Source organism: Myxocyprinus asiaticus, chromosome 13 (genome assembly GCF_019703515.2).
Source record: "Myxocyprinus asiaticus isolate MX2 ecotype Aquarium Trade chromosome 13, UBuf_Myxa_2, whole genome shotgun sequence".
Classification (NCBI taxonomy): Eukaryota; Metazoa; Chordata; class Actinopteri; order Cypriniformes; family Catostomidae; genus Myxocyprinus; species Myxocyprinus asiaticus.
The window spans coordinates 28,161,291-28,176,626 of record NC_059356.1 but is presented as its reverse complement, the minus strand read 5'-3'; the positions used below and the strand labels follow the sequence as shown (position 1 = coordinate 28,176,626).

The 15,336-nt window shown below is 39.4% G+C and overlaps 1 protein-coding gene across 5 annotated transcripts; it reads left to right on the top strand.

Moving 5' to 3' along the window:
• The first annotated feature begins 690 nt into the window (after positions 1–690).
• Positions 691–15,296, top strand: LOC127450055 (uncharacterized). Of its 5 annotated transcripts, none has more exons than XM_051713766.1 (9): positions 691–857; positions 2,276–2,416; positions 3,212–3,293; positions 4,548–4,591; positions 4,709–7,486; positions 11,076–11,229; positions 11,880–11,989; positions 12,097–12,165; positions 13,841–15,296. In XM_051713766.1, the coding sequence occupies exons 3-9, from the start codon at positions 3,282–3,284 to the stop codon at positions 14,163–14,165; spliced, it is 3,492 nt and encodes a 1,163-aa protein (XP_051569726.1). In that variant the 5' UTR covers positions 691–857; positions 2,276–2,416; positions 3,212–3,281; the 3' UTR covers positions 14,166–15,296. The 5 variants fall into 5 exon arrangements, 4 of the variants coding, with proteins under 4 accessions (XP_051569726.1, XP_051569730.1, XP_051569727.1 ...); XM_051713767.1 differs by lacking the exon at positions 691–857 and adding an exon at positions 991–1,086; XM_051713769.1 differs by lacking the exon at positions 691–857 and adding an exon at positions 1,104–1,323.
• The last annotated feature ends 40 nt before the right edge of the window (positions 15,297–15,336 follow it).

Sequence of the window (15,336 nt, the reverse complement as noted above, 5' to 3'; positions counted from 1 at the left end):
CGCATACCTCCGTTCGTTACGCGAAAACCGCATAGGCAGAAATGTTTAGTTCACCTTTCAACTATTTTGGTCCGAGTCGTTCGTTCTTCTGTCACGTGACAACCGTATACGCTATGCATTGTTCACACAGGAAACAGAAATGATTAGTTCACCTCTCGAGTCTTCTGGTCACACGATATGCGTATACGGCTGTCACGTGACAAAAGAACGAACGACTCAGACAAGAAGATTCAATCCAGAGCTGAACTAATCATTTCTGTTTCTCAGAATTTGTCCTAGGCTGCATTATCAGTTTTTCCTTATTGGGACTATAATCAAAGTTTCCGTAAGTAGACGTGTTGGGGGGGATTTGGCTATTGAAAATGTAACATTTTAATTTAATTCTGCTCAAATGAACGAAATGACTTGAATAAAGATTCGTTCATTTTGCTGAACGAGATTCAAAGATCCAAGTCAGTAAAATGATCCGATCTTCCCATCACTAGTCTATTTCGATAGCAGGCAGTAAGTTCACATGGGGACAAAGACGACTGTTTATGGCATCGCTATTGGTTGGATTTCTCCCTCCTGAAACACAATTGGTAAGTTCGTTGAGGCTTGGACATTTCTAATTGGCTGAATTTTAGAACGTACCTGAGAGGCGGGCCGTAGTCATGCTCTGATTGGCTCTTGGACGGACCTGGAACTCACTCGCACCGAATCATTTGTCTGAACCGTCGGAGTGCACTAATGGTAAAACTCGGGCGCCGTCCGGTATGGAAATGTCACACCAACAGCGACTTACGGTTTTTAGAAACAACGCCTGAAAGAGATGTTTTACAGCTACGCCACACGTTTATCTAAAAAACGTTTTTTAGGTATGTGTGCAGTTATATCAGTACTACCCGTGCCTGTTTGAAGTACAAGGTAGTAAAAACACGCAATTTAACGTATTTTACTGGTATTATGCGTAGATGGCAGCATAGCTCAGCTAGCCGCATTTACGTCGACGACGTACACAAAACCACACCAGTGTCTGGAAACTTACATCTCTAGTAAAGCGGCTGCGGAGCAAGATAAATAATATTTGTAACCAGTGAATAAATGGTGTAGTTTCTTCGTTTGTGTTTTGCGATATTAGGCGGCAGTATATTTGACTGTGGTTATGGCTTGTTTTGCTTCAGCGAATGTTTGAGAAATAAGAATGAGTAGAGCTGGATGTCGATGCGGTTAGCCGCACAGCTAACTTCAACTACACAAACGACGAAAAAAATCAAATAAATAAGCGACTTTGAATACAGAAATATTCCAGAATAACTGGGTTTGTGTCAAAGAAAATGCTAGGTATACAGTTTGCTTCGGTTTTCAATACAGCAAAGATCTTAATGTTCGCGATGTGTAATTTGCTGGTTAGTCAAGCGGAAATGTTTAATTTATATTAATTTAATTTACTAAAAATGGACGCGAACAGTACTAAATGCTGCGCCTTCACAATAGAATTGCATTTGTTTACCATTGAAGATGGCATTTTATTGTCGCCATAAAGAGCATTGTTATAATTAGTTGAGAATTTCTGCTAATTGCATATTTAATTGTTTTTACTTTTATCTGTTGAATCCGAATGTAGCTCTTCTTTTATACCGTATTGTTTGTATGCACTAATGGGGTAGGTTGTTGTTAATTTGTCTTAATACTTCTTAGGGGGAGATTGATGAAGAAGACAGCGGCTGACGGGTGTATTCACTGCATTTCACCCGTTAAACACTTACATAATACTCTTATTCAGTATTTAATGTTAAGTGTTCGTGAAAGATCAAGGAGAATAAAATCAATATTCCTGGATAAGACATGCTCTAGATTACTGTCTAATAATACAAAAAATAAAATAAAATAAAGGTCACACCGACCAGCGGATGAAGATAAAGCAAATAAAATGGAAAGAGAACTTTTGCTCTTTGTAGCTTTATTGGGCATCCATCTTCATTTTAATATACTGAGCCCCTGCATTTTTTTTTTTGTTGTTGTGCATATTGTTCCTTTAGGTTTATTCGTACAAGGTGAATAAGCAGTGAAGCACCTGTGTGGGAGTAGCAATAATTACTGCATGCATGTATTTCTTCTTAAAATGAGTTTGGAATTTTCCTGCAATCATTTTTTGTTTATACTTTGTAAACGCTATTGACCAAATATTGCCTAGCTGTAATGAATGTGGAATTGTGGATCAGAGCTTGGCAAATTTATCATGATGTAAACTTAGAGAGTGGAATGGTTAACCTGTACCCTGCTTATTCCACAGATGCAATGTTTTTGGAAAGTGGATGGCCATCACAGGACCAGAAAAGAGAATCAGAAGGTGAACAGGCTCAACAATGAGGCCCAGTCACCACAATCTCAACACTTGAGATCATCCCCATAAAAAAGAGAGGAAAACAGCATGGTAAAGCAGCACTGACTCTATGCCATCCTTCAGCACCTATTTTGTCACATGTCTCTGAATTCGGTTTAATTTTGCACTATACAACAGTGCACTATCAGAAGTCACAATTTCAAGTTAATACAAGTTATAGAGATGTAGTCAAGTAAAGAAGCTCGCATCATATGGTTAAGTGTTTAACAATTTGTGGTGAGTCTCATGAAACCTGTTGAGGCAATGTTTAATATTTAACCTTAAATCAATAAAAAACAAACAAAAAAAAAAACATGTAAATATATTATGCACAAATAAGATGAAGTCTACATTTAGAATTAATTTTTGTGTTGTGACATTATTTTCAGGTCACTTAGACACATTTGGCTCAACAATTCTCATTACTGTAATGCGAACCAGTATGTCCACAGATGTAGGCTCAGGCAATAATCACCATTAGAATCACACCATGCAATATTACAATGAAGCAGAGTTAGCATAAGGTGTGCTAATGTGCTACCAATGGAGTGTTGTTACCGTCACCCTCTTATTGGTCACGCCACAGACTTTAAGGGTGCTTTCACACTAGCACTTTTGGTACGCACCAGCGTTCGAATGATGTCAAAGTTCAGTTTGTTTTGGTGTTGTGAACACTGTTTTTTTTTTTTTTAACTCTGGTGCGCACCACACCCGAGTCCGCTTGAAAAGTTGGTCTGGGGTACGGTTCGTGTGAACACCGGAGCGGTTCGCTGTTGATGTGAACGCAATCGTACCAAATAGCGGAAGTGAACTGCTATTTATAACGTATAATTTGTGTCTTTGCAGGCTCCCGATCGCAATTATTATGGTATGGGAATGACAACAAGGCTGTGAGGGATAGACTACCATATCTTCAATGGCACAAATGGTATAAAGCTTTATAAAGCTCCTTGATCACATCTGATTTTCCACAACTCGTTGTGTGGAGTTTTTTTGTCTACTAAATGTTCTTAGAAAGATATGTTTTGTCCACAGAATGATCCAAAAACACTTTAAACTGCAGTACATTCCATTGAAGTGACTATACATCTTTCCCTCACAGCCTCGTTGTCATTCCTATTAAAAATAAAAGATGGGGGCAGCCTGGGTAGCTCAGCAAGTAAAGACGCTGACTACCACCCCTGGAGTCGTGAGTTCGAATCCAGGGCGTGCTGAGTGACTAGGGAGAGTAGAGTTACACGGGGTAACCTCCTCGTGGTCGCTATAATGTGATTCTCGCTCTCAGTGGGGCACGTGGTGAATTGTGCGTGGATGCCACGGAGAATAGCGTGAAGCCTCCACACGCACTATGTCTCCACGGAAGATGCACTCAACAAGCCACGTGATAAGATGCACGGATTGACGGTCTAAGACGCGGAGGCAACTGAGATTCATCCTCCGCCACCCGGATTGAGGCGAGTCACTACGCCACCACGAGGACTTAGTTCTCCAAATTTGGGAGAAAAGTGGAGGGAAAAAAATAATTCAAAGATGCCGCTGATGTGAATAAGGTCTATAATGCATTTCTCATACCTGTGGCTGCTTAACTCCAAATAAATCACCTTCAGAGAGCGGCTCACATTCTTCACATCTCTTGCAATGCATCCATGGGCTTGTGGCAGTCAAACGCTAATATTCTTCACATCATTGCATATTCAATGTATTTGTGGCAGACAAACATAATTGTTGTTTTGTGCATGTAAAGTTTTGGTGGTAAATCCAAAGAGATGAATACTTAACAGCAAAGCTGATGTCTTCTTGAGTTGTTGCCTAGTTACAGTGGTAAACATTTGCCATTTGTACTCATGTTGATGACATAATCGGACCGCGGTTTGGACCCAAAAAATATGATGTGAACGGAGACCAGCGGGGGCAGGGGATGGGGGAGGAAATGAACTCTGGTTCGGTCCAAGCAATCGAACCAAGTGTGAAAGCACCCCAAGTCTGAATGTGAGCCTGAGATGGGAGTGGTGCTGCGATAGTTATTTGACAATGATCTCATCACATGACTGAAATTAATTTACTTTTACAATTAATTAAATATTTTAAACACAGATGTTACTGCCTATTGTGTTCATATTGCAATGTGTTGCATGCTTTATTACAGTAATTTTTTTGTCTTAACCCATTTTTATTTTTTTAGACGAGCTTTGGAGTTGAAGCTGAGATGGAGAAGCAATATTCAGAGTGAGTTATGCTAATATATGCTAAGGAAGGATTTGTAACCCTCAAATATGTCCTGTATTATTTTTTTGCAGCTGTAATTCTTTCACAATGTCTCTTCATTTTTATTATTGTTGATAGAGGCAGCAAAACGGTATCTTCCTGTGCAACCCTACAACTGGGAGATGGCAGCCCCACAAATGAGCATAACAATGACCAGAAACCAGTGGAGCAGGGATCCCCAGAGAGCCCTTCAACAATTAAAAGATGGGAGATTGGTCCACTTCTGCAGTCATTCAAATCCAAGATGGCTAGCTTTACTGAGATTGTCATGAGCCCTGTTCGACTTTTTAAGCCCAGTGACTCACTGTCCTCAACCAGATTTCCCGATCAACAGGAACAGTTAACAACAGAGTCAAATGAAGAAAGTTCAACCAGGACTGAGGAGAGTGAGACTACTGGTGATAAATGTAAAAATAGGTTGTTTTCAAAAAGGCCTTCATCAGAAAGAGTACAGTGTAATGTTGCTCCAAAACGCCATAGAGTTGCACAGAGACTGAATTTTGGTACAATTTCAGGTAGCAACAATAAACCAGAACTGTATCATATTAAATTGCACAATGATATAAAGGTTGCACCAAATGAAGAAAATCAGATAGACCGTTCCTCAATCCAGTCACAAGCTGTCCTTCAGGATGGAATAAATTATTCCAGTCCTTGTAAAGCACAAAGTCCATTTCTCAGGACAAGACCTATTCCGTCCTCTGACAAACCTTTGAATGAAGCAAGTGCCAAATGTAAGTCTTGTCAAGCCAATGTACAAACTGATGAAACTGTTGCTCAGCAGCGACTAATAGGTGAGAGACAGACCCAAAGCAGTGAAGTTGATGATAGTATCACAGCCTGTGGACATAGTAGTGACTCCTACTTTTCAGAGGAGGCATCAGATCTTTTGAAACCAGAAACAAACTCTGTATTTGCAAACAGCACAAAAACAACTTCTTTAAACAATGGTTCTGAAGTCTCTTCTAGTATTTATTCTGTTTTTCACTTGATTGGTGAAGACACAAGGAGACGTAGTGTGTTTTACAGTGAGCAATCCAATTCACGGATGGCCATTAGGAGAAGCCCTAGAAAGTCGGTGAAACGTCTGTCAAAGACTGCTGAACCCACCTACACTGAATTGGCCACTTTTGTGACAGGACCAAAGACTCTGGACAATGACATGAAGGAATTACAGTCTGAAAATGTTATGGAATGGACGCATCACTCAGTTAAAATATCAGACCGTTTAAAGAGCACTTCTGTTGTGGAAGTGAGGGCAAAGAGATGCCGAGAAGTACCTAGAAGAGAGGCAAAGAAAGTCTCGCTGGCAAGGGGGAAATGTATTTTGCAAAACACTGAAGAGGAAGACCTAAGGCCTGCGAAGAATAAAAAGGTCAAAGACAACAACATCACTTTGAAAAAGCATCAGGAGGATGCAATAACTGTTCAGATCAGGAAAAAGAGGGAAGGGACTTCTACAGCGCAACAGCTCCAAGCCTCAAATATGCACCTCAGTATCAGTAATACTATAGATGTTCATATGAGAAATTCTGTAGTGTCTGTGACCTCAGAGTCTTGTGAATCCACAGAGGTTAAACAAATAAGACCAGAAAAGACAGTAAAATGTAAAAGAAAAAATTTAAAATCTGGGTTGTTACAGACCTCTGGCAATGAAACTGATACCACTGATACTACATCCTTCCAAAATCCTACAACAAATTCAATTGACAAGAGCTTAGGCTGCAACAATTTGAATACCATGTATGATTGCAATTATGGAGATTCCAGACCATCAGAGCCTTCAAGATTGCAGCACCCCATGCAGGCACAAGAGACTTTTGAGAATATTGTCGAATCTCGAAAGACAAGACAGCATTTTCTTAAAAGTGCAAGAGGTGCAGCTTTCCAAAAGAGGAATCTTCATCCACCCAAGCATAAATTTGAGGACTACAGTACGACTTCAGTAGTTGATCCAGCAGGACCCAGTGAACCTGCAAAAAGAACAGTACTTCAGAACAACCAGTTTTGCGATGAAACTCAAAGGACTATTATTGCAACTGAGGAGCAGGAGTCATTTCTGTCTCCAGGGGTACTTATGTCACCATCAATGCAGCCTGATTCAACAGCTCCATTGCTGCCAGAAAGAAGGCTAAGAAGACCTACAAAGATTCTGAATAGACAAAGTAAAAAACATGCTTTTGCTGGAAAAAGGAAAGGTTTTATTGCAAGTGAAGATGAGGCAGAGACCCAAGAAAAGACTGTGGAAGCCATTCCGGTAGTATCGTCGTCAGGTAGCAGCTCCAACCGTCTCCTGCGCAGCTACTCCTGCCCTGAAATCCCTTCCCTATTATTCAGTGACTCTCGTTTACCCCTGTCCCACACGCATGACAACAGTACTACCTCACCACCCAAAAAGAGCTCACCCATTCCACTTTCCACCCATTTTCACTCTCCGTCCAAGCGTACTCGCCGGCACACTGTCTGTAGTGTGGAGATAGAGCGAGAAATTGCCCCTCTTTGTCTCCGTAAGGAGGTGTACCCAGCTACAAGGGGTGGCCACCACAGTGGTCCCTCTTCCCCTTACTCTCCCTCAATCTCTCTCACGAACCTTGCCTCTTGTTTTTTGTCAAGTCCTCTAGCCTTCTTGTCTAAAAGCTCAAGCCAGTGGCGTAGTCATGCTAGCGACACCAGCACTGGCAGCGCTCATGCCGTTGCCTCCCCTTTTACATCCAGTTTTGTCAAGTCCTCATCGCCATCCTCCTTCAGTTCCCCCTGTACATCCACTCTCACAGCCTGTCATGCTTTAACCGGCCCCTCCACTGTTGTCACTCCCAGCCCTGAGACTCCTTCTGCCTCTGTGTCATCACTCTGCAGGTAATTTATCAGATTCCCTCGCAGTGGGTCTCATTCACTAACAGTGTGTATGTATGTATTTGTAAAACCTTTGTGCAAACATTTTCACACAGAAATCATGATTCATCAATAAGTCTACAATTAAATGTATTCAGTTTTTAATAAAATTTAGAACTACCTGTGAAACCACATGTGCGCAAAAATCACAGACATCTGGTGGTGTTAGAAATATGGAATGTTAAGCAGAAATGTTTTTCCAGGAGCAGGGTTGGCTACAGGAGTGCTACCTTCCTGCAGAGTCCAGCTCCAATCCTGCTCCAACACACATGCCTGTAATTTTCAAGTAATCCTGAAGACCTTAAATAGCTGGTTCAGGTGTGTTTGATTAGGGTGGGATCTCTGCAGGAAGTTAGCTCTAACAGCAGCGTTGGCTACCTTCTGTTTTAAGATATATATTATTAATATTATTATTAGAAATTGAAAAACTTAAAAGACTATGGCCACGTTCACACAGTCAGTGTTTGGGATTGACAACCGCATTTACTCGCAGGTGTGAGTCTCGAAATGTCCTGTTCATACAACATCTTACAGTAGCGACTCGAATACTGTCTGTTTGAATAAACAACGAGGTCAAGCCTTTATTCTAACACCTTTAACCATAGTGACAGTGAATAAAGTAATTGTCAAAGATGGCGGCATCCATTCCACCAGCCTGATCACAATTGATACCGTGTTATTAAATAAAAAGGTCTAATCGAGGCACAAGTTCATAATTAACTGATGGTGGCTTTGAATGATGTTTAAGCGAGTGTAGAGAGTCGCGCGGCTTGCGCCTCAGAAATTAAAACTGATGAGCTGATGGCGTGAGATCGTCTTGACATTCGGATGACACGCAGCTCATGTCTTCGTCTCCATGAGTTAATTAAACCACATGAAAGACACGAGACATGGGCATGTACCGTTCGCTGGTGGGTTTCATATTATATGTCGTGATAGACAACTAGTTGTCCAGTACGGTTCTGTTCACACAGCACAGATTAGCCGAAAATGTGGTTGTGAGTCCTGAAAAATTTGCGGGGGTCAGTTTGGTTATAGAATGCGGTTGTAAATAACCGATCTGTGTGTAAACCTAACCGTATTCAGCAATCAAATACAGGACTGACAACTGCTGCTGTGTGAACGTGGCCTATAAGAGACTACATTTAATTTACAGTTGCAAATACTGACCAACGACCTACTCCCTGTCAAGTAATAAACAGTTGCCCAAATATGAGGCGTTTCCATTCGCAGAACTGCTCCTCACTGTAGGTTTTTTGTTTTTGGCACCATTCTGAGTAAATTCTAGAGACTCGTGTGAAAATCCCAGAAGATCTGCAGTTACAGAAATACTCAAACCAGCCTGTCTGGCACCAACAATCATCAGCAGTGCATAAAATCATGCAGATACAGGTCAGGAGCTTCAGTTCATTTTCACATCAACCATCAGAATGGGGAATTTTTTTTATCTCAGTTATTTGGACCGTGGCATGATTGTTGGTGCCAGATGGGCTGGTTTGAGTATTTGTGTATCTGTTGAGCTCCTGGGATTTTCACGCACTACAGTCTCTAGAATTTACTCAGAAGACTGAAGCAGGCAACCTGCACCAAGTAGTGGGGAAACTTTCAGTCTTAGTATAACGACCATCCATCGATGTGTATATACTGTGTGCACAGCTATTAAAGCAAAATTGATGCGGTGTAATATCAGGGTTTACATATGATACATTCCTAATACTCAGTAGGCTATTTAGAACAATCACCTAATCTAAAGCATTGCCATCACACCTGCATTATGTCCCGCAACTTTTAACGACCAGCTTGAACTTGTCATCTAAAATAAATTTTAGCATCATAATGCAATTTACATTTTCTGAAGAACCTCAGCAAATGTGATCCAAGGTCAAGAAGGTTAGATTTAAAATATTTAAAAGTTTTAAAATGTTCAAAAGCTCATTTTCTGAAAGTGAACTCAGCATTGGACAAATAGTTCTGGTAGTTTATAGTCTTGAAAAAAGTGTAGAACATTCTGAGTGTCATTCAGCTGACTTTTTTTGTCTACAGAACAGGGTAAGGCTAATTTAAGTTTGTGTAAAGAAAAGGCAGTTATATAGGTCTAAAAATGTTTTTTTTTTTTTTTTTTTCGTTTGGTAATTATTTTAATTTAATGCTTTAATCATTTGGTAATTTATTTAAATTAATACAGGGAATTTTGACGGCATTTTTTTCAAAAGTAAGCTAAACAATAATTGCATAGAATTGGGCTAAGTTAGTGTTCCAAAAAAGCACATTGATGCTTTTCTCCTAGTATTGTGTATTTATTTTTAATTTAAAACATCTTTGTGCATAGAAATATGTTTTTTGTATTGTGGGCTAATTCCGTGACTGCCATCTATCATTTTGGATAGTGTAGAAAAGCAACTTTAATAAATTAACGGATGGCTACCGCGATTAATCGCAAACAGTGGCCATTAATTTGTTCTCGTTGCACTTGTCGATGTGCATTATATGAGATATGTGTTGGCACTCCTAGAAGTGTCATGTTTGCAGCATCGGATCTCTGCAGGTATGCCATTAAGATCAGTCCATAATCACGTACAATAAATTGGCTTTCAAGGATGTATACCGTCGTCATAATTAACACAGGCCAACGATTGGGGTAAATTCTGTCATGTGACATTATATTTTTGCGTTAATGCCAATTTTCTCGACAAAAAGTGTTTCCAAACCAGTTTTTTGCGACATTTGAAGTATCGACATATATGTGGTTCGCTCTCAGTGGGGCACATGGTGAGTTGTGCGTGGATGCCGCGGTGGATGGCGTGAAGCCTCCACATGCACTGTGTCTCTGCGGCAACGCGCTCAAGTCATGTGATAAGATGCGCGGGTTGACTCTCTCAGACACGGAAGCAACTGAGATTCGTCCTCTGCCACCCGGATTGAGTCGAATCACTATGCCACCACGAGGACTTAGAGCGCATTGGGAATCGGGCATGCCAAATTGGGGAGAAAAAGAAATTCCTTGGATGGAAACATAGTTATTGCTGCACGTGTAGGATTTTTTGATGAGAACTCTCTGAAATAGTTTAAGAAGTTCTGAACATTTTTTATTTTCAAATTGTAATAGTAATTTTTCACATTATTAATGTCCTGCCTATATATTATGATCAGTTAAATGCCACTTAGGTGAATAAAAGTACCAATTTCTTTTCATAAGAGCAAAATCTGTACATTATTCCAAACTTTTGGCAACCAGTGTAGAGACTGGTGAATGACTTAACAGCAGACATGCGGAAAGGCCTTATGAAGACCGTTTGGGCAAGTTTTATGCAAATTACTAATTTATCTTAAACTTTTCTGCAGACAAGCATGCAACTTGTATGCAGTTATTAGTGAATGAGACCAATATCTTATTCACAGCGTAATTATACACTGTTATCCTAGCAAATAATTTACCATGTAGCATTTTGATTTTGTCAGAATAGTTATTTCCTGCTTCACTTATTCATAAATAAAACACTTCATAAGATGTTACAGAAGATCATTAGTTCACATCCTTCCTTTTTTCTTCAAGTGCATTTTCACAAAGTTCTTTGGATGGAGACAATGGGATGCTTCAGATGGAGTGTGAGGAAGCAATGGATGAACAAGAGAGATCAAACTTTGGCCTTCAACTCTCAAATACAGCCATCTCAGAGGAAAAAGCATTATCAGACTCTGAAATCAAGGTGCAAGACTTTTTTCAGCTTTGAATAAATCTTTATTTTACTATGGTTTTGAAGTATACAATGTAGCATTTTTTTATACAGTACTGTGCAAAATTCTTAGGCACACTAGATGTTTCACAAAAACATTTGTCTTAAAATGGTTATTTATATTTGCTACTTTAGTGTGCCAATAGGAAATATACATTTTATACTCCCAAACATTCCTTTTGCAAATAGAATATAATATAATAGAAGAACAGGGAGCCCTGCAACAGATGGCATGGCCCTCACAGAGCCCCCCCCCCACTGAACATCGGGTCAGTCTGGGATTACACGAAGAGAAAGAAGTAATTGAGACAGCCTAAATAAATAAAAGAACTGTGGCGAATTCTCCAAGAAGCTTGGAACATCCTATCTGCCATCAAACAAGAAAAACTGTCCAGGCGTATGTAGGAGAATTGGTGCTGTTTTAAAGGCAAATGTGTTCACACTAAATATTGATTTAGCTCTTTTTCTGTTTACTGGACTTTGTATGACGTTAATTGATTTAATGAAAACTATTTATGTCATTCTTTTTTAAGAAATCCTAATTTTGAAAGTTTTTCATAAGTGCCTAAAATTTTTGCACAATAATGTACTTTTTGTTACATCTTCACTCTTCATCCAAACAGACAGAAATCAAGGAAGGTCATCTGGGAAAAGTGTCCTCTATTCGTATCCGTAAAAAAATTCCAAAGCCTCAGAATAATCTCACCCCTATGGGCCTTCCTAAAGTCATCAGGTGTGTATGTATAGAAAACCTCCTTTCTGTCCTTTTTGTCCTTTCTGATCTAATTTGAGTTTTGTTTATTTCATCACACCTAAGATACACAGTTTGTGTTTTTACAGAATAAAGAAGAAGGATTTTAGCTTGGAGGAAATCTACACAAACAAAAACTTCAGTAAACCTCCTGATGGGTGAGGATTTTTCCATATGCACATATTTTGCATTGTGCCAAATTACTAATTTTTCATATCTTAAATTGGTTCTCAAACTTTTCAGGCCAGGTACCACATCAGATCAGAGCATCCACCAAGTCAAATCTCATGTTTCCTAATATATATATTTTTTAACATTGAGGAAATTGAAAACTCTTGAGTGAAAGCTTAAGAACTGAGCAACATATATAGTGCCATCCAAGAAGATATTTTGAATCCATTTACACCTGTTGTTAAGGTAACTTTCAGGTGATTCGATCAAAAGTGTCCAGCGCTAAATACTGGTATAAACAGGGTCCAAAATATTTTGTGATCAAAATTGTAAACTGATTAGTGCTGCCGTGCCAGCAAGCACTTGAAAGCTCTCAAAGACCCCATTTCCACCTGGTATTGAGATGTGATCGGATCACCAAAAATGCAAGTGGTCAATTCAGAGAAACCACATACGGAAATAGTCAAAAATGCATAATTTGAGGTGTGAAACACTATCCGTCCTGAATAGCAGTGAAGCGCCACCCCTAACCTGTAAATCAACCACTGCGCAAAAACTTGTTGTAACAAAAGGTTGGTTGTTGGGCAGATAGAGGAGGAAGCGGGAGCCGGTTTCCATGTTCCAAGTGAGTCAGCTTTTATTAAAATAAACAGCAATCGCTTTCCAGCGCAAATTGAAACAAGGTTTAGCTTTTCAGCAATAACAACACAAAATACTGCTTTTCAGCCAGCATAAAACAACACCCTGTATATAGCCACGCAGTCTAGGTGTGTGTGCATCAGCCCCTCTTTCTGTGGATTGACTGTCTTTTATCTCCCCCGACTCACTGTGAACATAGAGTTGGTCACAATTCATCTCCGGTGGATGTCCTTACTGCTTTCTCTCTCCCCAGACGGGCACTCGACCATGCCCTCACCTCCACACTTGCGTTTAAACTTTGCCGGGTGGTTATGTGCTCTTTTGGAAGGAAATAACCGTCCGTTCTGAAAATTTTGAAAAAGCGAATGCATGCACAAGAACTTCATGGATCTTTGTTAATGTGTCTGATATCAACATGCAGAGACACAGATGACAAGCACACACATCTAATGCTCCTTTTAATACTGGTAATCCTCTAAAATAACTGAGAATTCAGCTTGAAATGTTGCGTTTGTGCTTAGATTAAATTTCAGCATTTCTTTGCACTTTCTTTGCCCTTTATGACTTTTGCGGTTTATTATGATGCAGTAACACTGGCATAGTGATTGATGAATGTCGTCATGTAATCAGAAATCCTACCCTCAAAATCCCAACACAAGTGGTCACAGCAGACACATTTGAGACACATGGTAATACCATCACCGAAAACGCATCTTAATACCAGGTTGAAACGGGCCAAAGTTTGCTGAGGGAACATTGGTCACTACATTGCCTATTTGCATCCTTGTCTGCCAAAGAAAGAACACAGGCTGTGCATAACAGATTTTTGTCAATGTCATGTTGCTCACCTGTTGGGGGAAGTCCATACCACTGTTTAAAAACCATAGACTTTAATAATTTGCATTAAAGACTGGTAGTTGTTGTGGAGAAAATGAAGCAACATGAATATTAAGAACTTAAGTTTGACTTGAACCATGCAGTGTTTTAACATCTGGTCAATTGAGCTGTTTTAAACTTTTTCAGACGTTTGGAAACCATTTTTGAGGTGCCTCTTAACCGGCGAGATGGCTCTCAGGCTATAGTAGGCCAAAAAAAGGTAAAGCGCTTTGTTGAATTCCCTGAACTGGGTGTTGCCAGGAAGCCCAAGAAGCCTCTGGTTGGTGGAACAGCAGGGGGTGGAGCCCAGAGGAAAGCAGGAGGGAACCCTGGGTTCTGTAGAACCAGGCGAGGTGTTGGGGCCTCTTCTAAAGTGGAGGATGGGCTCAACTTGCAGGAGTTGGATTCACTCCTTTGCTCCAAGCTTGAGGAACTAGACAACTGGACGGCACTTCAGCAAGTTGCATGCTGAGGCAGAGATCTTGTTTGTTCTGTACCAAACAGGCTTCTTTTGCATTTTGTTCCATGACAATTTATGTAATCTACTGTAAATTCATCAAAGCCACATTAAACAAATGCAGAGATGTAAAATGTTTTTGATTTCTAATGTACTGTAAAGGTAAAGAGAAATAAATGTTGATGCTTTATATATAATTTACAAGGCCATTTTCTTTTGTTGATTGGTTCGATATAAAAAGTATACCTATGCGAATAGGTAACTTTACAACCAGCACTGTTTCTCCTCTGTTTTGTTGTTTATAACCATTCAAAGGAAGAACACTCGTTTACATTAATCTGTGGTACATGTTTATAATGAGCAGTATCGCTGATACCTGCTCACTACATCTCAAAATCCAAAAGTGAGACTAGATGTAGAGTCCCCAAAGCACACATTAATAAAATACACCATTAGCCCCTCAGTATAATTCAGACAACATTTTAACTTGTCTTTGGTTGAAACTGAATGCCTTAATACACTCGTAGGTGTGTGTTTGAATATTTTCATTATGTTCAAGAAGACAGCACAGTGGCCTTTGCAAAGTTGCAGTGCTGCATTGAGTGAGAAAATTGTTGCATTGTTCAAGTTTTAAATGTGCTGTTAATTTAGAAACGTAAAGAGTTGTGCTTGACGGTTTCTGTGGTTTTACTCAGGTACTCCGAACGTAGATCACTTCATTTTGGCTTTTGATCTCTTTTGATGTAAAGTTTTAGTACTTGTATTGTTTAAACACGTTAATAAAAAGTGGATGGTTTGTGTGTAATGTTTCATATTTTGTAAAGATTTCTTGGGTCTTTATTTCTGATAGAACATGTTTGTGTTTTATATTATAGTGTTAAGTCGTTTGTAAAAATTTCACAATGGAACAGGTGTATTTTGACTGTTACATTTTTTTATTGTGAAGTCTGAAAGACCTGCAATGTACAAAACAAAGTACAACTTACTGAAATGAGTAAAAATTATTTACAAGGAGAGAATGTTAATAATGTAACCAAATCCATATCTCAATATTGAATAGATACTTGTGCAAGAGTGTCATGCTCTCTGTAAGTGTCTCAGTGTTTATTTCAACATTGCATAAACTAAATAAAAAAATAAAAAACAGCTTGCTACAGTATCAGTATAATATTGTATACATTTTTGT

Coding starts and splice junctions, on each gene's coding strand:
- LOC127450055 (XM_051713766.1), top strand. Junction 11,230..11,879: donor TATCAGACTCTGAAATCAAG/GTGCAAGACTTT, acceptor TCATCCAAACAG/ACAGAAATCAAGGAAGGTCA. Junction 11,990..12,096: donor GGCCTTCCTAAAGTCATCAG/GTGTGTATGTAT, acceptor GTGTTTTTACAG/AATAAAGAAGAAGGATTTTA.